Below are 23,418 nucleotides of genomic sequence, written 5' to 3' on the forward strand. Positions count from 1 at the left end.
GGATAGAAGAAAGGAAGTGAGAGGACTTCAGGATACGTTTTAGAGAAGCACTGTTGAACAAAAGTGAGCAAAAGTTTAGAAGGGCAGATGGATTGAAGCCAACGTTTTAAAATACACATTCACAGATTTATGTATGACATTTCCAACATGGCCCTAATTTGTATTTGACGTTATGCTTTTTGGCATGACAATGTTAAACATATTTCAGCTTTAAAGTACACTTAAATTAAATATGAGAACACGGGTAAGTGTTGGCACAATATCATCAAGTAACTTTCTTGGCAGAGTGTGAAATCGAAGATCAAAATATGTCCCCTGTGCTCATTTACACATTTGCATTTACAGTGATTCTCTCCAAAGTGCTCTTTGGGTTTCTACATCAAATCAGTTAAGGATTTCACTCGACGCTCCCAGTGCAAAGTAAATCCGCTAAAGCAATTGCAGAAGCACTCACAGCCGTATGAAACTCCCACAGGCTTGTAGGAAAAACTTTTCTCAGAACATCAGGTTTCTGCACCGAGGTGTTATTGATGACCTGTTGTGCATACAATAAGCTCCTTCAGTGATCTTGCCTCAATCCACAATACCCATAATTGTCTATTTAAAGACTTACTTAAAGCTCTCTTAGTGAATGTTGTTCTACATCAAATAAAGGAATTGCTAATTTCTTCAAAAGTAACAAACCTACGTTCAACTAAAACAGCAGAAAAGTGGCAATGTCCTGCTGTTCTGGATATGTTGTAATGACTGATACACAATATAGAAACTGTACCTATGTCAAATAATGAATGCTGCAAAGATATTTAGGAAATGAAACTTTTTTTAAACTGCATACAATGATGTTCCTCAGTCAATAATATAACCTGCACATTTAACATACAGTAGTTAAGTAAAACAGGGATAGGGTTAATGGTTATATCGTTCAAATGCAGGTGTCAACACAGAGCTGCGAAAGAGACATCAAAGGCACATATGAATATGCATGAGCACATGTTGAACACTCTCTCCTACATATTTGTGCAAGAGCAAAATCAGGAGAGGGAAAAGCAAGTCAGTAAGATAGTTAACAAGAGGGCACCTGAACTACACTTTATATTGATAAACGTTCCACTGGGACTGTACTTTAATTGAACATTTTCTCCAGAGCTTTTGGCCGGTGATAGGCTGTGCGCTGGGTACCAACACAGTTCTTGTTTCCCGAGTGGTTGGCTTTGCAATTACCCTTATAACTCTTTTTATCTTGAGTCCGCCACTTGGGTATTGGGCAATAATCCTGTTACTACAGCAACAATTTCACAGAGACAGAACTTTCCGACAATCTTGTAGGTTGTTGGTATAATTGCATTTCTTATTATGCTGCGAGGAGACATACACAGTTGTAACGCTTTTAACATATACAGACAAAGTAATTTAGTTCTTCAATATTCCAACCCTTTTAACCAAGAATACGAGTTACACAAGTGTTTTTGCAAGAGCAGAAATGTCGCAAACAACACCAAAAAGAATCAAATTAACATATAGTTTGCACTTCACACGTTCTAACCAGCTGGTCTTTGTGCTGTGATCCTGCCGTTGGCTGCTTTACTGAAACACAAAAGAGACCAGCCTCCTCTATTTAAAGGACATCTGCCACTAATGTACAACTCTAGAGGTCACCAGACAAATGAGATAGACTTCAGCAGATACCTTTTACGAGATTAACTATTTTCCCTTGTGAAGAAATAAAAAAGCCCAAGAGGTTAACTGTTGCGATAATGCTAACCATGACTCATAATGACATCACAGTGTATCACACTCTGTCAAGACACAGACTTTGTTTACGGTGCTGCTATTGAAATACATCAACAGAGAAAGCTTTTTTAACCGGCTGTAAGAATAAAGGACAGGATTAGAGTGATCACAGAGGCCGGAAGCAGTCAATGTGGGGCAGAGGTGTCAATATTGTTGTTTTCATCACTTCCCTTACGGCCTCTACACACGGCGGCGTGCGTTGAAGCTTGCCGGCGGGCATGTCTGAAGCTCGACCAACAACCAATCACATGAATCCCCCGCCCCAGACACACAAGCAGCGGTTTGATTGGCTAGAGCTTGTACTGGCATATGATTCGATTGGCTGACGCTTCCGTCGAAGCTTCAAAAGTAGAACATTGCTCTACTCTTTGCTCCCACAATGCAGTTCGGCGAAGCGTGACGTCACCCCATTCAAAGTGAATGGGCAGAAGCGTTGAAGCTTCAACGCACGCCGCCGTGTGTAGGGCCGTTAGAATAGAATATCTTTATTGTCATCACACATCAGTGTAACGAAATTCAGTAGGCATCCCTCACTGCAGTACCTTGTCATCATCATTATCACTGTTACCAACACTATCCTCAGTAAAACAATGTTCAAGTGTTTACCATTTAAAGGCCCTCTCCCACATTTCAAAAAGTTCTCCGGCATTGATTAATGTGAAAGTATAAGCCATCACCTCTAATACACCGCAGTTTTAATTCTCTAGCATTACTTATGAAAAGGCAAATTATTTATGAAAAGCTCTTTAACTTCATCAGATGATTCATACTTGCGCACGTAATAACAATCCATCATGTAAAGAGCTTGCCAACTGTCCCGGTTTCAATTTTAATACCAGAGTTTGGAAATACAACAATTTCTCTTGATTATTCCGCCCTCCTGTGAAACATATTCCCGAAGAGGTGGTTAGATTTAGATTTTGTAGTCAAGTTTTGTGTAAAAAAGTGTCGTGTTGTTAGAGGTAACATATTGTGTGCTTAGGCAAACACGTTTGTAGTATTTGAAACTCAAAAACACGGAGTATTGCAGCATTTATCTCCAGCTCCAAGCATGTATAGCATTAATTGATCATAGTCAGGGAGCTGTGTATTATTGTAGCATGTATTCATCATGCAAAGCAATTAAAGTTCCCTGTGTGCACAACAGTTTCCCGATGCTTCATGGTAATGTCGCTTGGCTTATTATGAAAAGAAATCACTTGGAGTTGCTGAATTTAGTCACAACAAATACAATTGAATACTCAAGGGGTGCGAAATTACACTTATACTACGGACACATCGGTTACTGAGATTCAGGTCTATTATAGTCGGTACTCTACATATTGCGGTGCCTCATTGTTGCTAAATGACTGCAGGTGAACAAAGACAACAAAAGAACGTACTCATATATACCATGGTGTAGTTGTGTCTAACACAACAAGAGAGATGACAGAACAAATAGAGAGAGAATATTACAGAACAAAACAAGTTTGCAGAGAGGGTGAGGAGAAATGAACACAGGAAGAGAAATGGAGTCGTACACAAAAGTATACAGTGCAATAAGAGAGGAGACAAAAAGATGAGGTTATGGGGAGCAAGGGCAGAAAGATAAAGTGCCAATGTACAGAAAAAAAACGTGGAACCATTAAGTTGGGAAAAATACAGAGAGGGGAAAAAGGGAATGTCCTGTAACAGGGACGGGATGGGACATAGATACAAAGAGAGAGAAGAGGAGGGAACAGAGGGCAGAGGAGGATGAGATGCGGGACAATGATAGATCGTTTTCTGGCAGGCTCAATTTGTCACGCTGTTATTGGGAGGAAAATGGAATAGAGGAGCTGCAGTGAGGGTCAGAGGGAGAGGACAGGGGTCTAGACGTGGGAGAGGTAAGCCAGGAGGGAGCACCGCCAACGGGCCGCGAGCGAGATAAACTCCACACACCTCCTCCCCTCTGGCCTTCAGCAGATGATCACTGGGGTCACAGCGCTCTGATGACTCCATCACAACGAACAGTGCTCCAACATACAGTACAGCGGGGCACCAGATTCAATTTAAACATGGCGACAATATGTGTGTATTATTATAGGTAGAACTTTATTTTAAGCTCAAACTGCTGGTTGGTGGTGTAGTTGATGGATAATAATATGAATTTGTTTTTGTTACACAAGGTAGAGAATCCTTACCATACTTTTTACAGACAAGCATTGCATTCAGTGTTCGGCTAAAGCTTGTCTTTACCCACTGTCCTTATTGGTTGGCCATTGGACAAATTAAACATATTGCAGCTTTACAACAGTTAGGAATTAGATTCATGCATCTAAATTATGCATAATAGAACAAGCATGCAGAGTACAGTAGGTGATAACTTATTGTAATTTATAAATAAGTGCAAAAATGCAGCTTTTTCAAAAAGTCCCATTATATGGCAATTACCATGTTGAAGCTGCAGCATAACTGAACATGTTTGCATATTAAATCAGGACCTCTCCTATCTACTAAAGTGGATTTAGGTCGGACGAATAATGCAATCAGCAAACATGATTAATTCTCAGACTGCCTCCACTGTCAGTTTACACAGTAAAGCTGATCTCAGTACTATATAATCTCTTCTACTTTGTCCTCTATTTAAAACTCTTGCACTCCTCCGGTAAATGCTGGCCACCCCTAATGTGTTACTTTGTTTCTCATCTCCACACACCTCCATACAAATGATGCCACTCAACTAAAAACACACCGTAGGCTTCGTTTGTATTCTGCGGCCATCTGATGGTATCTTCTTGGTGGCTGCAAGTTTGTTTTGCGATGGCGTTTAAAAACAATTCAGGCTGGGAAGTACTTTTGGGGCTTTGTAATTATACCTGGTCTAACTCATTAGCACTAAGGGAGGGGGTGTGGACAGAAGTGGCAGTGATGGATCACGGGAAGGAGTTAGGCGTAATGCAGTGAAGGCTCCACGTGTTTGGGCATCCTTCTGTGTGTGTGTGCATGAAGGCAAAGGATGTTGTTTGTGCCAGTACGACGCTCCCGTGCACCAACACCATGCTCTCTGTGTCAGGTTAATGAGTCATGCTGGGATAAACACTTCCAGGTCATAGCTAGCTTTTGTTCTGTCTGAGGGGAGGAATCCAGGTGCCAAGACACGACGGTGCGGCATGCAGGAATACTTAGAGAAAAGTGAGAACAAAAACAAGGCTTGAGGTTGCAGACTACAGCCCTTTGCTGCATGTCGTGTCCTCTCTTCACCCATTTCCTATCTATTTTAATAAAGGCAAAAAGGCCCAAATATTATATTTTTAAAATAAATTGTATAAAGTACGTGAAAGAAAACATATTTGGCACAGGAAGTAAAGGCCATTTGCACTATAGGAGCTAATTTCCCCCGCATTTAAAGTCTTGCTATTTTTTCTTAAAAGTTGCTAAGTGGAAACCGTCTATTTTACACCATTTTCACAGTTTAAAAACTTTAACTGTTACAGATACAGTAGGAAGACATGTCAGATAGAAACTGAAAGCATTTTTGCTTTGGAACATTAAATACATTAAAAACCGTATATGGGCATTATGCCTTGATATTAAAGTGTATGCAATGTTTGAAAACTACTTGTTTGTGTAAACTGTGTTTGCAACCTGTGACCCTCTAACTTTGACATCATACTTGTAGAGGATACAGACATGTTTCTAAGAGAGAGCTTAGTGTCAAGCTGTGTTTACAGCTTTCATGTTAAAACGATGTGTGTGAGACTTGCTTGCTTTCACGTGTATGTCTGTGTGTGTTTATGTGAGTGTGTGTTGTGAAAGGAACTGACTTCCCTCAGCAAGAAAAGCCATCATCGCTGTCCTTTTTCAAAGCCCCCCATAATAGCATGTCAACTCTGACCGCTTTTAAATCACCATCCACAAGCTTTTGTGACAATAAGAAGGAAGAGTCCGTGGCATCAAAACACAATTCCAAGCAAGGGCAAATGTGTTTATTACATCTCACACTCAAGTGTCACGAGGGTCTATTTTTAATCTGAGATTCGTGGTCTCAAGTCTTGACAAGTGAATATGTTTCCAACACAGCAGCCACGTCTGCCATGTGGATACCGAGACATGTTCTGAAAGACCATCAGAAAAGAAATAACGCAAAGCACTGGTGGAAGAAGTACTCACATCTTTGATCAAGGATAAAATATCAATAGCGTTATGTAAAAACACTATTCCACGATTAAGAGTCTTACTTTTAGGATCTCACTCAAGCTAACATATTATTATTATACAGTATATCGTTGAATAGTTATTCACACAATCATATTTGATTATGTTTTGTTTCATCAGTTAAGTAACTTGAAAGTCCACTTAGTAAAAAAGTTCAACCGTTTCATTTGAAATGTTGTGAATTAGAGGTGTACATAAAAGCAGAACAAGTGGTAGGTAAGAACAGTACTGTAAATGCATTTAGCTACTTTAACCACTGAAGCTAAGATATGGTTTCATTGTTAGGTGTGATTTTTAATCCCAATAACTCCCCAAACGCCCTTTGTACCTTACTGTATGTCTTCGCCCTTTAAAATTAAAACCTTTTGTCATTTGTTTGCTTTGAATAAAATATTGTTAAATTCTTTAACAGTGTTTTAAGGGAAGTAATTCCGGGCACAAATGTTTTAGGTCGCCCACTGTCTTTCAGATATTATACTCCATTTCAGTCTCTCAGCACTCTCCTCTTTTGCCTCTCTTCACTGCCATCTCTTCCATTAGATCTTACCCATTACTATTTCATACAGGAGTGCTATATTTTGGAAGAGCTCCCCATCCCTTTGTCATCTTTGACCTTTCCTCCCTACATCCATCTCATTTTGTCCTTTATTCCTCTCCCTGCCTTTGTATTCCCTTGCTATTTGTGCTCTGTCTCACTTCCTGTCTCCCTCTCTTTACCCTCACGCCACCCTGTGCAGCATCGCTTTCTGGCTCTCTTGTTCCCTGGCATCAGGCAGCAGTGCTTGTCAGTCTTGTAGCTCGGAGTATCCGCCGCACAGGAGGCAGAGCTCACCCTGCTCTCTGCTCCATCCATCAACCGGCCTGCAGGGCTGGTATGCAAACTGACATAACGCATTTTGTTTCCACTCACATCAACACCTTCAGAGAGCTGCTGTCCCACAAGCACCGAGATGAGGAAAGCTGTAGTTCCAGAGAATAAGGAAACATATATCACATTATAAAAGTGGATGCAGACCAAACTCTCAGGTCTATGAGACTGAATTAATAACTGCAACCTGGAAAAGCTTGCTTGCAGAGTTTCGAATAATTATCCGCACGAATGTTCAATCTAATGGTATTATTTTATAGTCTGACTGTTACCGCACACAACTTTCAGTATATGTATTTCAATTGCTTTAAGCAATTCAATCAATGTTGATGAAAATGAGAGCCACAAATCTAATTTGGGTGTCATCAAGATATATAGCTTGGAGCTGCATCGTTGACAATTAATTGGAGTATGACTTTGGTAACTCATAAATGTGTCACGATTTTTTACCTAAATGTGCATCGTTTTATGTAAGTCATTTAGCAAGTGCTCACTAATATAACCCAAGGACATACAAATGGCACAATTGAAAGATTAAAACTCCATGTTATGGCCCTCTAAAAAGCTTGCGTGACTCAACTGAAGTCTCGTATCATGGAGCAGAGAGGGGTCGGGTGTCGGGAAGGAGGCGTCATTGAAGCTGACAGCTGGCCAGAGTGAACGAGAGATGATATGGCAACTGTCTGGATGGTAGAAAACAAATGCCCATATTCAAGCGTTGGAAACTGCAGAAACTGTCAATGACATAAGCATCAGGTTTGAAGTATGAGAAATGAATTTGGCCCGAGAGTAAAATGGAGTATCATCAATCTGAGTCTGCTAATGCAGTTACAAGTATGTCCTTACAAATTGTCCGGTGAACTTAAAATGAAAGAATATGCAAATGTTCAAATATAGTTAACGACATTAGTCCTTTGCTCAACTGTCAGCCCGACAAAGGTGCCTCTCTCCCATCTGCCTAATGCATATTGGAACATGTTCCCTCACCCCTACTTGACCTTGAGACAAATAAGTATCCATGGACAGATTATGAGAACATGGGCCTTTGGCCACAGGCAGACATCCCATACCCCCGCAAAGAAACATGACCAAGCCAAACTCAAAGAGACACAGCTGTGAAATATATAGTTGGGTTGCCTGTCCTAGTAGTTATTTTGTAGTAGTGTTGCGTCATTGGCCGTCTCTTTATGGTCATGTTGCGTCTCTTTTACTTTTCATTTTGTGTCTCTTTGTAGTCGCTTTAGAGAGAGAGCAAGAAAAACAGAGCAGTTCACTGTGGTAAACAACACTGCTACAGATGATCAACTTCACAGTATAACTAACAATACTTAAGATTGAATGCATTCCTTCCTTAATGCTTTCTGTCACGCCTTGCACCAATCGTCACTACTAATGCCATTCATTCTACTTATTAACCAAAGTTCTGACATTTACATTGCAATCATGGAACTCAACTTATTGTCACCGTAGCAAATTAACTTTCTTCATTCTCCATTCAGATATTAGCACATTCCCCAGTACCTCAGGTGGAGAGTGGGTAGCTCTCTGACAACAGTTACCAACGTATTGATGAATCTTTATATTAATGAATGTACACATCTCTACCACTTCTAATATATAAAGATATTCATAGGGGGGTTTGAGAGCTGTGCTCAACGTGATGCGCTTCTTTCTCAGTTCCCAAGATGCCTTTTGTTAATTATATGAGGAATTATAAGGAATATACTTGGCGTGATTAAAAAAGAAAGATATAATGGTACAGCAGTTTGCCTGTGTGTGTATGTCTGTGTGTGTGGTTGTGTGTATGCTGAAAAAGTATTAATTGGAGTACAGGAAAAATCAAAGCAGTATGTTATTAATCAAACTTTAAAGTCTTGGCTTTTTCATAACCTGTTAACTGATGTATTTGAGCTTTTTTCTACTGTATTTGGTCACAGAAGATAAAACCGTTACATGTGTCAGCTCAGACTTTGTGTGATACTGTATGCAGAGATAAAGTAAAACCTTTTTTGAGACGTACCGTGGGTATTTCTTTATGGCAGGTGACATTTAAGAGGTATCCACCAAGAGAAATAGCTTTTACAGTGTCCTGGGATCATGACCATTGAATGAAAATAAACAAAAAAATAAACATCAGGCTCAATACATGAGTTCGTTTTTCAAGCAGTAATGAATAAGCAAGACGTTTGGAAGAATATAAATATGCATATAAGTGCAAGCTTAAATATTTAATACATATTTAAGTTATTTGAAATAAATGTTGCTTTCTCTGGAGCTTAGTACAAACTACATACTGTATGTTCCCTACAAGATGCATAGAAAAGCTAACCAACCATCCATCCATCCATCCATCCATCTTCTCTCGCTTATCCGTGGTCGGGTCGCGGGGGTAGCAGTTCCAGCAGAGAGCCCCAAACTTTCTTTTCCCTGGCGACATCAACCAGCTCTGACTGGGGGATCCCAAGGCGCTCCCAGGCCAGCGAAGAGATATAATCCCTCCACCTGGTCCTAGGTCTACCCCTTGGTCTCTTCCCAGCTGGACGTGCCTGGAACACCTCCCTAGGGAGGCGCCCAGGTGGCATCCTAACTAGGTGCCCGAACCACCTCAACTGGCTTCTTTCGACGCGAAGGAGGAGCCTTCCCTGATGACCGAACTTCTCACCTTATCTCTAAGGGAGACACCAGCCACCCGGCGGAGGAAACCCATCTCGGCCGCTTGTATCCGCGATCTCGTTCTTTCGGTCATGACCCATCCTTCATGACCATAGGTGAGGGTAGGAACGAAAATGGCCCGGTAGACAGAGAGCTTTGCCTTCTGGCTCAGCTCCCTTTTCGTCACAACGGTGCGGTAAAGCGACTGCAATACCGCTCCCGCTGCTCCGATTCTCCGGCCCATCTCACTCTCCATTGTTCCCTCACTCGAGAACAAGACCCCGAGATACTTGAACTCCTTCACTTGGGGTAAGGACTCATTCCCTACTTGGAGTGGACAGTCCATCGGTTTCCTGCTGAGAACCATGGCCTCAGATTTGGAGGTGCTGATCCTCATCCCAGCCGCTTCACACTCGGTTGCGAACCGATCCAGTGAGTGCTGAAGGTCGCAGACCGATGAAGCCATCAGAACCACATCATCTGCAAAAAGCAGTGGTGCAATCCTTAGTCCACCGAACTGCAGACCCCCTCCCCCACGACTACGCCTCGAAATCCGATCCATGTATATTACAAACAGGATTGGTGACAAAGCGCAGCCCTGGCGGAGGCCAACCCTCACCGGAAAAGGGTCCGACTTACTGCCGAGGACCCAGACACAGCTCTCGCTTTGGGAGTACAGAGATTGGATGGCCCTGAGTAGAGACCCCCTCACCCCATACTCCCGCAGCACCTCCCACAGTAACTCCCTGGGAACCCGGTCATACGCCTTCTCCAAGTCTACAAAACACATGTAGACCGGATAAGCGTACTCCCAGGCCCCCTCCAGGATCCTTGCGAGAGTAAAAAGCTGATCCGTCGTTCCACGACCAGGACGGAATCCGCATTGTTCCTCCTCAATCTGAGGTTCGACAATCGGCCTGACCCTCCTTTCAAGTACCTTGGAGTAAACTTTCCCGGGGAGGCTGAGTAGTGTGATGCCTCTGTAATTGGCACACACCCTCTGATCCCCCTTTTTGAAAAGGGGGACCACCACCCCGGTCTGCCACTCCTTCGGTACTGTTTCCGACTTCCACGCAACGTTGATGAGACGTGTCAACCATGACAGTCCCTCAACACCCAGAGCCTTCAGCATTTCCGGGCGGATCTCATCCACCCCCGGGGCTTTGCCACTGTGGAGTTGTTTGACGACCTCAGTGACCTCCCCCCGGGAGATTGGTGTTGATCCCCCGTCATACTCCAGCTCTGCCTCTAACATAGAGGGCGGAGTTGTCGGGTTCAGGAGTTCCTCAAAGTGTTCCTTCCAATGCCCTAACACTCCATCAGTTGAGGTCAACAACGTCCCATCCTTACTGTACACAGCTTGGATGGTTCCCTGCTTCCCCCTCCTGAGGTGTCGGACAGTTTTCCAGAACAACTTTGGTGCCGCCCGAAAGTCCTTCTCCATGTCTTCTCCAAACTTCTCCCACACCCGCTGCTTTGCCTCGGCCACGGATGAGGCTGCTGCCCTTCGGGCCTGTCGGTACCTTGCAACTGCCTCGGGAGTCCCCCGGGATAACAAATCCCTGAAGGCCTCCTTCTTCAGTCGGACGGCTTCCCTGACCACCGGTGTCCACCAGGAGGTTCGAGGGTTACCGCCCCTTGAGGCACCTAGGACCTTGAGACCACAGCTCCCCACCGCGGCTTCGGCAATAGAGGCTTTGAACACCGACCACTCTGGTTCAATGTCCCCAACCTCCACAGGAATGCCCGAAAAGCTCCGCCGGAGGTGTGAGTTGAAGGCCTCCTGAACTTGGGCCTCCTCCAGACGTTCCCAGTTCACCCGAACTACACGTTTGGGCTTACCAGGTCTATCCAGAGGCTTCCCCCGCCACTCGACCCAACTCACCACCAGATGGTGATCAGTTGACAACTCCGCCCCTCTCTTTACCCGAGTGTCCAAAACATACGGCCTCAGGTCCGATGATACGATAATGAAATCGATCATGGACCTTCTGCCTAGGGTGCTCTGGTACCACGTACACTTATGAGCATCCTTATGTTCGAACATGGTGTTTGTTATGGCCAATCCATGACTAGCACAGAAGTCCAGTAACAAACCACCACTCCGGTTCAGATCAGGGGGGCCGTTCCTCCCAATCACGCCCCTCCAAGTGTCTCCATCATTGCCCACATGTGCGTTGAAGTCTCCCAGCAAGACTAAGGAGTCCCCTTCAGGAGCCCCATACCGGACTCTTTCCAGGGTCTCCAAGAAGGCCGAATACTCTGAACTGCTGTTGGGTGCATAAGCACACACAACAGTCAGAGTTTTCCCCCCCATAACCCGCAGGCGTAGGGAGCGACCCCCGGGTCAGCCTCATCCGTGGCCGAGGCAAAGCAGTGGGTGTGGGAGAAGTTTGGAGAAGACATGGAGAAGGACTTTCGGGCGGCACCAAAGTTGTTCTGGAAAACTGTCCGACACCTCAGGAGGGGGAAGCAGGGAACCATCCAAGCTGTGTACAGTAAGGATGGGACGTTGTTGACCTCAACTGATGGAGTGTTAGGGCATTGGAAGGAACACTTTGAGGAACTCCTGAACCCGACAACTCCGCCCTCTATGTTAGAGGCAGAGCTGGAGTATGACGGGGGATCAACACCAATCTCCCGGGGGGAGACCCTCTCGTCCACTGGGGTAAACTCCAACAACGAAGCACCTAACCGGGGACTTGTGAGTATCCCCACACCCGCCCGGCGCCTCACACCTTGAGCAACTCCGGAGAAGAATAGAGTCCAACCCCTATCCAGAAGTAAGGTTCCAGAGCCGACGCTGTGCGTAGAGGTGAGCCCAACCAGATCCAACTGGTACCGCTCCACCTCCCGCACAAGCTCCGGCTGATAACCAACCAACAATCATAAATGGATTTGTTATGTACTATGAGTTCACCTTCTCCTTTACAAAAATTCAGAGTTAACTTCTATCTACAACTTTATCCCAACCTCCATGTATCTGTTGCCCTGTATTCGAGGTTCAATCTTTCATTTGATTGGAAATCTTCAATGGTTTATCAGTGTTTTACTTTCCTTGCCAGATGGCCAGAAGATTAGGTGTCAAACAGTGACGTGTTTACTGTGCAAAACAAGTCACACAGGTCGCTCTAATGTGGCCATGTTTTTCACTGAACACTCTGCCAATGCCACGCAAGTGTTTTCTTCAGTCATGCCAAAGCAATAAAGAGCATGGATTAATTAAAAGAAAAATCGTCCACTTATGTCTGTCCCCTGAGCAAGGAGATAGATAAATGTGTTCTTTGTTATCATAAGATCTAACCTAATTACTTTTGGTTGAATGGACTTTAGGTCAGGCATGGACACACACATCATCTCTAATGAAACATACTGAGGAAAGGGCAGCTGATTAACACATGAGCTTTGAACTAAGCAAGGTAAGACACAAACAATGTGGACAGAAAAAAGGGCAATGAACTTGTGCACGTTCCTCTGATTCCAACTGCTATTATTAAGACACACGATGTGGCGGCAGCACAGAGAGAAGAGGTTAGCTTCCATGTTAGAATGGTAAGAGCTAAGAACGATGCAAATTACCGAGGCTATGACTTTGACTTTGTTTGACTGCATATGACCGGGGGTTATATGCAGTGCTGCTGATCTGCACAGTAAACAAAACTCTCTTCATTGGCAGTGCAGTGAAGGCCACATTTTCAGTAGAAAAACTGCTTCTGCTGTCCAGATATATATTTGTACCAGTTGTTGAAGAATATTAGCACCTAAAATGTTTTTCTAGCCAACTCGATACTGAAGTCAAGTACACTGATCTCCAAACTCATGCCATCTGCTTTCAGTCAGAACTCTACATGGTTAGGAAAGGCAGTTGCATCTTGTTTGATCAGATTTAACAGGGTTCACCATTGTGGTGTTAGTGACCATTTATTTCTTCTATAAATCAATTGCCTTGTCATGTTTGTCCATTCAAAACAGTTGAAGCAATTCAATGTTTTATCAGTTGTCAATTTGGGGTTAAAGACAAATGTGTTTACCTTTATTGGTCATCATCTTTAAAGTCTACAGCAGCTCTTACTATTTCTCTGCCCCCGTTGCTAATCCCTTGATAATAAACAATCTAAAAACAACGGAGCCTACCTGGTGGATGAACACCTGTGCACCTCGAGGGCTCATGAGCAACACGGCTCGCCGAAGAGTGTCCCGGTACCGGTTGAGCTCCTCAGTGCGCATCGTGTTGAAGAGGTCAGTGAAGACTCGGCTGACGTTGCGGTCCACCCTCTGCAGAGAAACATCCAGACCCATCCGAGACGACTGGTCCATAAAAGTTTGCAGTCCACGGATGTCTGAAAGAAGAGAAAGAAAGACACAGAGTGAGAGATTGGCGGACACACAAACAAGAACAGGCAGAGACGGAGAAATAATGACTTTTAAGGCAGGTGCTATGTTCTACAATGCTTTATTCTGGGAGCATTGTGCTTTCAACAGCTGCACATGCATTGATATTCTTTCATGCTTCATTCCAAGGGCTTCAAGGCAGGTTTCGTACTCCTGATCTAAAGTGTTACAAATCACACAACCCAGTCTCATGGCATTTCGTGTTCACCAACACGATTTGTAATCTATTGATTCGTGTTCACCAACACGATTTCCCCCTTTTTTTCGTGTTGCACAGCACGATTTTAAAAGCAATGTATTCCAGTTTTGGATAGTCTGGCGTGGTTTCGTTCCATTTCAAACAGCTGTTTGACGCTCGGCGTAACCTTGGCGCACTGCCACTCCAACATCCAATCCCAGAGCTTGAAGATTAATCATGGGGACTGTAGTCCTAAATGATAGCTGGGGATTATGGGTAGTGTAGTGTCTTCGGCCATCCTAAACTCCTAGAGGCCTACGTCTGTTTCCGGTTATTTTTATTTTGAAATTCAGTTCCTGATGGACGCCAAAAAAGCCTGAGATTATGGAATTAAACCAATAAATAAAAGCAAGGATAATTGTGTGTTATTGGTGAGTGAATAACAGTGTGTTATTTAGAAAAGAATAACAAATTAGAAGGAAAAAAATATTTAAAAAATACAGATTTCAGTATTCTGAGATTCTGAGCCCCATTTATTTTCCTCACAGACGGCAACAAAAGTCCGAAATTATACAATTTAAAATAAAAGCAATAATTGTGGCTTGATATTGAGTAAGAACATGTTTTTATGAACCACACAGCTTCCTGTCTTCCACGACCCGGCCGGAGAAAAAGACGTGCTGCAGCCTGCAGGCACGAAACACGTTACCAGTAGAAATACATTGCTTTTAAAATCGTGCTGTGCAACACGAAAAAAAGGGGAAAATCGTGTTGGTGAACACGAAATGCCATGAGACTGGGTTGAATCACAACAAGCACTACTGTCTGTCTGATTCCTGGGGTTTACAGGATATGAAACTGCAGGCAGGTGTTGCTGTCCCCATGGAACTAAGTTTGTGTGTGTGTGTGTGTGTGTGTGTGTGTGTGTGTGTGTGTGTGTGTGTGTGTGTGTGTGTGTGTGTGTGTGTGTGGTGTGTGTGTGTGTGTGTGTGTGTGTGTGTGTGTGTGCTCACAATAGAGGAAACCACTTGAAAGAAGCCTGTGCTGCACAGACAAATCAAAAGTGATGTGATGCAGAGAGCTCACAATAAGCACACCATTCCCAGCAGGCAAAGGGGGAGCAGCAGCTTAGCATGTGCCAAGTCATGCCTGTTTAAAGAGAGGGGTTAGGGTCAGAGTCCTTTAAGCATCCCTGTGTGTTTGTTTTTCTCTGTGTACGGATGGATGCATGGGTTTTGTTGCATCTCTGGAGGTTTGATGAGTCATCAAGCGCTTTAGTGCCTTACGGCTCAGAGCAGATTGTGTATAGTACAGAGGGATAGAAAGTCAAACTAGCGCAAACACAGATATAGCAGCATTGATGCACAACATACAGACGCAGACTCAGAATGTTATACTGTAGGGATAGTAGTCGTTATTTGAGATGATATGGCTATATCGTTTCAAGATGCTTGAAGCAAAAACTGGGAATTAGGCTAATAAGAAAGCTCTTGGCCTAATCTGAGCAGTGAAGCAACATATTGGTACATCGCCCCCGTTTCTCTGCCTATATAACTTGAGGCTCGTTGAGACAGCGATATGACTTACCATATGAAGCAAATCATAAGAATTAGACACAATGTTCGATTTTCCCGGCCACTGTTGCCTTGCAATTTATTTTTGGGATAACAAAAATACTCACAGAATAAAAATGTTCAAAGGGCAGAACAGAACAAGAAATTAAGTCATTCATCATTTTTGAAGCATGGCCAAACTCATACTGCGGCACTCTTTGAACACTCTTTCCCCGCACACACACGCACGCACGCACGCACGCACGCACGCACGCACGCACGCACGCACGCACGCACGCACGCACGCACGCACGCACGCACGCACGCACGCACGCACGCACGCACGCACGCACACACACACACACACACACACACACACACACACACACACACACACACACACACACACACACACACACACACACACACACACACACACACACACACACACACACACACACACACACACACACACACACACACACACACACAACCCTTGTTTCTAAATTGAATTGAAATTACCCTTGTTGGCTTTGAGTACAATGGGCAGAAAGTCCTCTCTGAGTAAGTCCTCTAGTTGTAAGTGCACAAACACAATTTGTAAGTTAATCATAGCTCCTTCCCCTTGTGTTCCACAACTGAACCGTTGCAATTAATTTCAACAACAATATTTTATATACACAGTTTTTAGATTTAGTAGCATATGGTTACGTATTGACTGTAGACCGAACATACATATATCTGATTTCATGTGTACTCGTTGTACCGACCCCGGAGGGCTTGTTGTTCCCCCTTGAACATTAGTGATGAATCAAACAAACAAGTATCTAACTCATAAACACATAGTTGTTGTGGAGTTTAGAAATGTGATAAGAGGCTTCGTCAAAATCCTTGTTCACAGCATGATTCTACAAGAGTCTTAACATGAATGAATGTTGTCAAACCTGCTTAATTAGTTTGAGCTTAGAAAACGTTATAAAGACTTTCAACACAACAGAAATCATCAGGCTTTTTAGTTCCTAAAAAGGACAATGCGGTTCAGATTGGATCAACATGAGAAGAGATCTAGATCAAAAGACGAAACTATCCTCTGCAGTGACATAACGAATGCCATGTTGGCTGAACATTTTGTATATTTCCCAACTGGGAAATAGAAGGAACAAACTGTCGCAAACAAACAGAGTTTTTAATCCCATGAAGGGTCGAGGGAAAGCTGCCATGCGATAACGCCTCTAGGACTTCGATAGAAACATCGGACTTCAAAGCCAGCGTTCCGAACCCAAAGCAGGCTTTTCCACCGGGTGTCCCTGTCAGCCACGCTCAGGGCTGCAGGAAAGAGGATTAACGTGGAATTAAAGGTCTGATTTTTGGAAATGTTTACCCGAGTGTCATTTCTGAACACAAATCTGCTTCTGAAACTTTTAGATATCAAAACTCAACCTTTCTCTGCCCCATATATATCTGCATCCGGCTTTGTCATAAAATATGGGAACTCACTCAGTACTGTTGATATCTCTCCATCCCGTACCTATCTTTCACTCTAACAGTATCAGTTTTGGAAGGACAGGCTAGATACATCTAGGGAGACTGAGATATAACCAATGAGGTTTCTCTTACATCCTTTTCAGCTTAATGTTCCTCGAGGTTGTAACAAAAGCGGGACTCCCTCTTGTATTGGAGCGATGCTGAAATGAACATCCCATGATCGAAGGCCTCAGAGGTTCTTACAGAGCTGTCGAGCTGAGTAGCAATCCAAGCAGTAAAGCCTGAGCTATGGCTATGCTACCAGCCTGTGTGTACTCAAGATTGTGATGAGTTTGTTTAAGCAATCAGAGTTTTGTTGCAACAATAACATCTGTTAATCCGATGCGATGAAGATTTATTTTGGAAATCTGAAATAGAGTGTGTTGTGCATTGCCACAAGTGCAATGAAACACAGAAAAAGACTGTAAGAGAGAAACTGCTTCGGATTAAATTCACCCTCATTTTACTTGCTTTTATTAACTACTGTATGTGAATATAAGTACAACAAATGGTATCTTATGACATACATATGCACATCATATCCAAACAACAGTAAAACATATTTTGCAGACACTTGCATCCAAATGTTTGACCAGTGTGTGTGTGACAGTAATGAATGCATCAACACTAAATGAGAACCTTATTGCATCATGCAGCACTTAGAACATATTTTACCAAAAGAAAACTGACAAGGCAAATGGGGTAAACACAGATATTAGCTGCTGATTATATACACCACAGGAACGCAAATTAAATGCTGTGATCACAAAATGTCATTTCTAGTTCATGCATGATTGATTAGTTGCACTACCAATATTTTGTAGCCAAAATAAAACACCAATGTTTGATTAAAAATCAAATGATTAGCCCGACAGTCACAAAACATAATCGGGAAGCAATGCAGCAGCATTTTGGACTGGATACATGTTTGTAAGCTAATGTGGAGAGTGCAAATTATCCATTTAAACCAATAATCAGAGTGCATGTAAATGCAATAATCACAATTTATCTATCATTTTTTGGTGAAGATAATAGAGAAGAGGGCAAATACAGAGAGGCTTTGTCTCTATGTCTGTCGTCTTTATAATGTACATTATGAGTTATGAACTGGTTGTGGACTAACAATCTGACACCTTGCAGAAGAAGAGAAATGGTGAAGAAATTCGAATTATCTTCTCACACAATGGCAAACACCATTGATGGGATGGTCCTTAGTGGTGTGGGACTCCAGTGCGCAGCCTAGCTTAGCCACAGATAAGGTTCAGGTTAAAGAGATACATGAAAGGCTCAGATGGAGCAGATCAATAAAGCCTTGCTAGTGATTTTTCTATATGTAAAGGCAGAGAATTAGAGGAAAATGTCATACCATAGGAAATTATACAAAATAAATGAACAATCAAATGTGTGTCATATAGGGTGCTGTACATTACTTTTCTTTTTCATTCTGTTAATGGTTGTGGTCCAATCATTGGCAAGATCTTCTAAAGAGGACATATTAAGCTCATTTTCAGGTTCCTTTTGTATTTTATTTTAGCCTCTGCAGACCATACATGCACAAAAACCTATATCACACATGACAAACCACAAACCACCATTAGCATATTGGGGCTTCTTTAATATAACGGAGACAAAACCACCACTGTATCTCCTAATCGCTATAACCGGCCTGCTCTCGTCTATCCCACGTGCTCCTCTGAGATCCAGCATCTAGTTTCAGGCGGCCTGTGGAACTGCCAGTCAGCTGTTCCTAAGGCTGACTTCATCTCTGGCTACGCCTCCCTGCAGTCCCTGGATTTCCTTGCTCTCACTGAGACCTGGATTACTCCATCCAACACATCCACCCCAGCAGCTCTCTCCACAGCATATTCCTTCTCCCATACACCCAGACCCACTGGCAGAGGAGGTGGCACTGGTCTCCTGCTCTCTCCCAAATGGAGCTTTTCCCTCTTCAAGCTACCTAACTTCACTCCTTCCACCTTTGAATTCCATGCCGTCACAGTGACCCATCCTATACAACTAACCATTGTTGTTCTCTACCGTCCACCAGGCGCCTTGGGGGACTTCTTGGAGGACTTAGATCATCTCCTCTCACACATCCCTGAAATCGGCCCTCCCGCTGTACTTCTCGGAGACTTCAACCTCCAGATGGGGAAAATAGACAAACTAACATCTCTGCTAACCACCTTTGCTTTCTCACTGTCTCCATCCCCACCAACTCATAAAGCTGACAATGTCCTTGATCTCATATTCTCAAGGAACTGCTCTACTTCTAACCTCTATGTAAACCCGCTCCACATCTCCGATCACTTCTTCATTTCATTCTCTCTACCCCTTTCCAAACATAACAAACTAATCTCTTCGCATCCTGCACTTGTCCGCCGTAACCTTCGTTCCCTCTCCCCCTCTACTTTTGCCTCCTCGGTGCTCTCAGCCCTCCCTTCCTCTGACTCGTTCCAACTCCTGCCTCCAAACTCTGCTGCAGAAACTCTCCTCTCTACTCTCTCTTCCTCTCTGGACTCTCTCTGTCCTCTCACATCTCGGCAGGCTCGTCAGTCTCCTCCTGCTCCCTGGCTAAATGACGCACTGCGTGCTAATAGAACCGTCCTTCGGGCAGCAGAGCGGAAATGGTGGAAATCCAAACACCGCGACGACCTCCTAACCTATCAGGCTCTCCTCTCCTCTTTCTCTTCTTCGATCTCTCAGGCAAAAAGCTCTTTCTTTCAAGACAAGATCCAATCTTCCTATTCCAATCCTAAAAAACTATTTTCCATCTTCTCCACCCTCTTGGACCCCCCCAAATCCCCTTCCCCCTCCTCCCTTCTGTCAAGCGACTTTGTTAACTACTTTGAAAAAAAGGTTGACGATATTCGCTCGTCTTTTTCTGACTCACCTTTACTCACTGCTGGATCACCTGACAGACGGTCAACCGGCACACTAACTACTTTTTCCCCTCTCTCGCCAAGTGAGGTTCTTACCCTCGTTACCTCTGCCCGCCCTACCACCTGTCCTCTGGACCCTATCCCCTCAAACCTCCTTCAGACTATCGATCCTGATATTCTACCGTTTCTCACCCATTTCATCAACACTTCTCTAACTTCTGGTCACTTTCCAAACAGTCTCAAGGAGGCAAGAGTAAACCCTCTCCTAAAGAAACCCACTCTCAACCCGTCTGATGTTATAAACTACAGGCCTGTCTCTCTCCTCCCGTTCCTGTCTAAAACACTTGAACGCGCTGTCTTTAAACAACTCTCCTGTTATCTCCATCAGAACAACCTTCTGGATCCGCACCAGTCTGGTTTCAAGGCAGGTCACTCCACAGAAACTGCCCTCCTTGCTGTCACTGAGGAACTGCACACTGCTAAAGCAGCCTCCCTCTCCTCTGTCATCATCCTGTTGGACCTGTCTGCTGCATTCGACACGGTGAACCATCAGATCCTCCTTCGCACTCTCCAAGAACTTGGAGTGTCAGGCTCTGCACTTTCCCTCCTCACCTCATACCTCAAAGACCGCACCTACAGGGTAACTTGGAGAGGGTCCGAGTCCGACCCTTGTCAATTAACTACAGGGGTCCCTCAGGGCTCTGTTCTTGGTCCCCTCCTCTTCTCCCTGTACACAAACTCGCTCGGATCTGTCATTAGCCCGCATGGTTTTTCATACCACTGCTACGCTGACGACACCCAACTAATTCTGTCCTTTCCCCGCTCAGAGACCCAGGTGGTCGCTCGCATCTCTGCTTGTTTAGCTGATATCTCTCAGTGGATGTCCGCTCATCATCTCAAGCTCAACCTTGACAAAACTGAAGTGCTTTTCCTTCCGGGAAAAGATTGTCCCACTCTTGACCTAACCATCAACATCGGCACCTCTGTTGTCTCCCCGACCCTGACTGCAAGGAATCTGGGTGTGATCCTGGATAACAACCTGTCCTTCACTGCAAATATCGCTGCTACTACCCGCTGCTGCAGATACACACTTTACAACATCAGGAAGATACGTCCCCAGCTGACCCAGAAAGCGACGCAGGTTCTGGTCCAGGCTCTCGTCATCTCACGCCTAGACTACTGCAACTCCCTCCTGGCTGGTCTACCTGCGTGCCATCCGACCTCTGCAGCTCATCCAGAATGCAGCGGCTCGTCTGGTCTTCAACCTTCCTAAATCTTCCCACACCACTCCGCTCCTCCGCTCCCTCCACTGGCTTCCGGTAACTGCTAGAATTCACTTCAAGACACTGGTACTTGCGTACCATGCTGCGAATGGATCTGGCCCTTCCTACATCCAGGACATGGTTAAACCGTACACCCCAGCGCGTGCCCTTCGCTCTGCATCAGCCAAACGACTCGCTGCACCCTCGCTGCGAGGGGGACCCAAGTTCCCATCAGCAAAAACACGTGGATTTGCTATCCTGGCTCCTAAATGGTGGAATGAGCTCCCCATTGACATCAGGATGGCAGAAAGCTTACACACCTTCCGGCGCAGACTGAAAACTCATCTCTTTCGACTCCACTTCGAGCGATAGAATGACTAACAAAGAACTGCTAACAGAGCACTTATATACTAATAAAGGACTGGCTTATCTAAAGCCAGTTGAGTAGCACTTGAATGATTGGCTCTATGAAACCTGATGTACTTATATGATTCTGTTTTCCTCAAGGTTGTGTCTTCCTGGTCGAATGTACTTAGTGTAAGTCGCTTTGGATAAAAGCGTCAGCTAAATGCAATGTAATGTAATGTAATGTACATGACCATAACACAGGATTTGGATTAGATGTGTTGGATAAATATGTTTTTTGGTGAAGTTATGATGTTGATTCATCAGTTTTTTGTCTCTTTTAGGTGAATCTGTGAAAATAAGTATAATCTCTTCCCTGTTTAAACACTGATTTGTGTTGTTATGCTTCAGTGAAAATAGATATTGGTATTCTAACCATTTGCTGTTGTTTATTTTGAGCAGGCTAAAATAAAAAACGATCACAACTGAGCCTCAGACTTGAATGTAATGCATTGTTTTGACACAGGAGGTCCACATCTACTAAAGTCTTTTAACTGTGATCCATTCTTCTGGGTAGTTTGAATAAACAGCTGTTTTCTATTATACTTTTGGTCGGCATGAACATATGCCATTGTCATTCAAAGACAATACAAACTGAAGGGAAGCAGCATCAACCAAAAGGTTCCAATATTAGTAGTCAAGTCCCAACGTGCAGACCTAATATATATTTCAGTCCAGGCCCAGTCCATAGTGAAGGCTTCAGCAAAAAATACATTTAACTGACTTACTTTGTTACTAAGTTTGTCTGGCATGCCTTTGAGAAGCCGTGTGCTTTGAAGGGAGACAATAGGACCAGAATGCAACCATTTAAATTATAAATATGACAAATAATGCAGGAATACATTAAAACTGAGTATAATAATGGAAAGCGTGTTTTCCTTCGTTATTTAAAAATAGGTCAGGTTAAAGGTTTCAAATAGTTTGCTGAGATGAGGAAAATTGCCTTGACATTTTTCTACGTTTTCTGTCATCAACACAGAAGTATGCAAATAAGGTCTTGCCAGTTATTTTACCCTTTCACAAAAAGCTTAAGTGTCTTGCTCTCTGGTCATGCAGGATTGATTTATTCATTAACAGCGGGTAATCAACATTGTAGTGAGGAGAATAATGGAGTAGTATCTTAAAAATATCCGTACATTTCCTATTTCTTACAATCTCCTATGAATGATTAACCTTTTCTAAATTGTTCCTGGACAACCTTTCAGAATAAGATTTAATACAGAGAGCTGTCAGGTAAAACGTTGTCTGTGAACTGTATGTACCTAAACTGCATAACAAAGCTACCAATATTCTCTCCCCAAACACTCTATCTTCTATATTAAACATTTGTTATCCTTTCCTTTCGTTCTGCTTTTATAAAAAGCAACATTAATTCAAGGTCACCTGTGCGTTCACTTCCTGTGAAATTACATGACAAGTTAGTTGGCAGTGTCACAGACCTTATGGCCTAAATGTAGCATTACATTGTCATTTTCTGTGAAATAAGTTAATATAAAAAAATATAAAACATTTTCGATGCATGTCTTCACCAAAATGCTTGGTTTATATTCTCAGATCTGTCGCCAACCCTACCATAACACATTACACAAAGACCACAGTCTCTGCAGGAGGGATCCTTTGTGTTTGTCCTGCCTCAGTTATAAATGCACGTTCCACATTAGGAACCACCCCCTACATGGGTCCGAGCATTTTAATCAATCTCACAACTAAACCCAGCCTAATTCTCTCCTCCTCTAAC

General features: G+C 43.5%; 1 protein-coding gene across 4 annotated transcripts in view; it reads right to left on the minus strand.

Moving 5' to 3' along the window:
• Window positions 1-23,418, minus strand: part of grid1a (glutamate receptor, ionotropic, delta 1a) — a 255,784-nt gene that overhangs the window by 72,373 nt on the left and 159,993 nt on the right. For all 4 annotated transcript variants that reach the window (XM_034101483.1, XM_034101482.1, XM_034101485.1 and 1 more), the window contains one exon: window positions 13,622-13,827. In XM_034101483.1, the coding sequence (XP_033957374.1) occupies window positions 13,622-13,827 (206 nt within the window). The remainder of the gene's footprint in view (window positions 1-13,621; window positions 13,828-23,418) is intronic.

The sequence above is a fragment of the Pseudochaenichthys georgianus genome, chromosome 15 (genome assembly GCF_902827115.2).
Source record: "Pseudochaenichthys georgianus chromosome 15, fPseGeo1.2, whole genome shotgun sequence".
NCBI classification, from domain to species: domain Eukaryota; kingdom Metazoa; phylum Chordata; class Actinopteri; order Perciformes; family Channichthyidae; genus Pseudochaenichthys; species Pseudochaenichthys georgianus.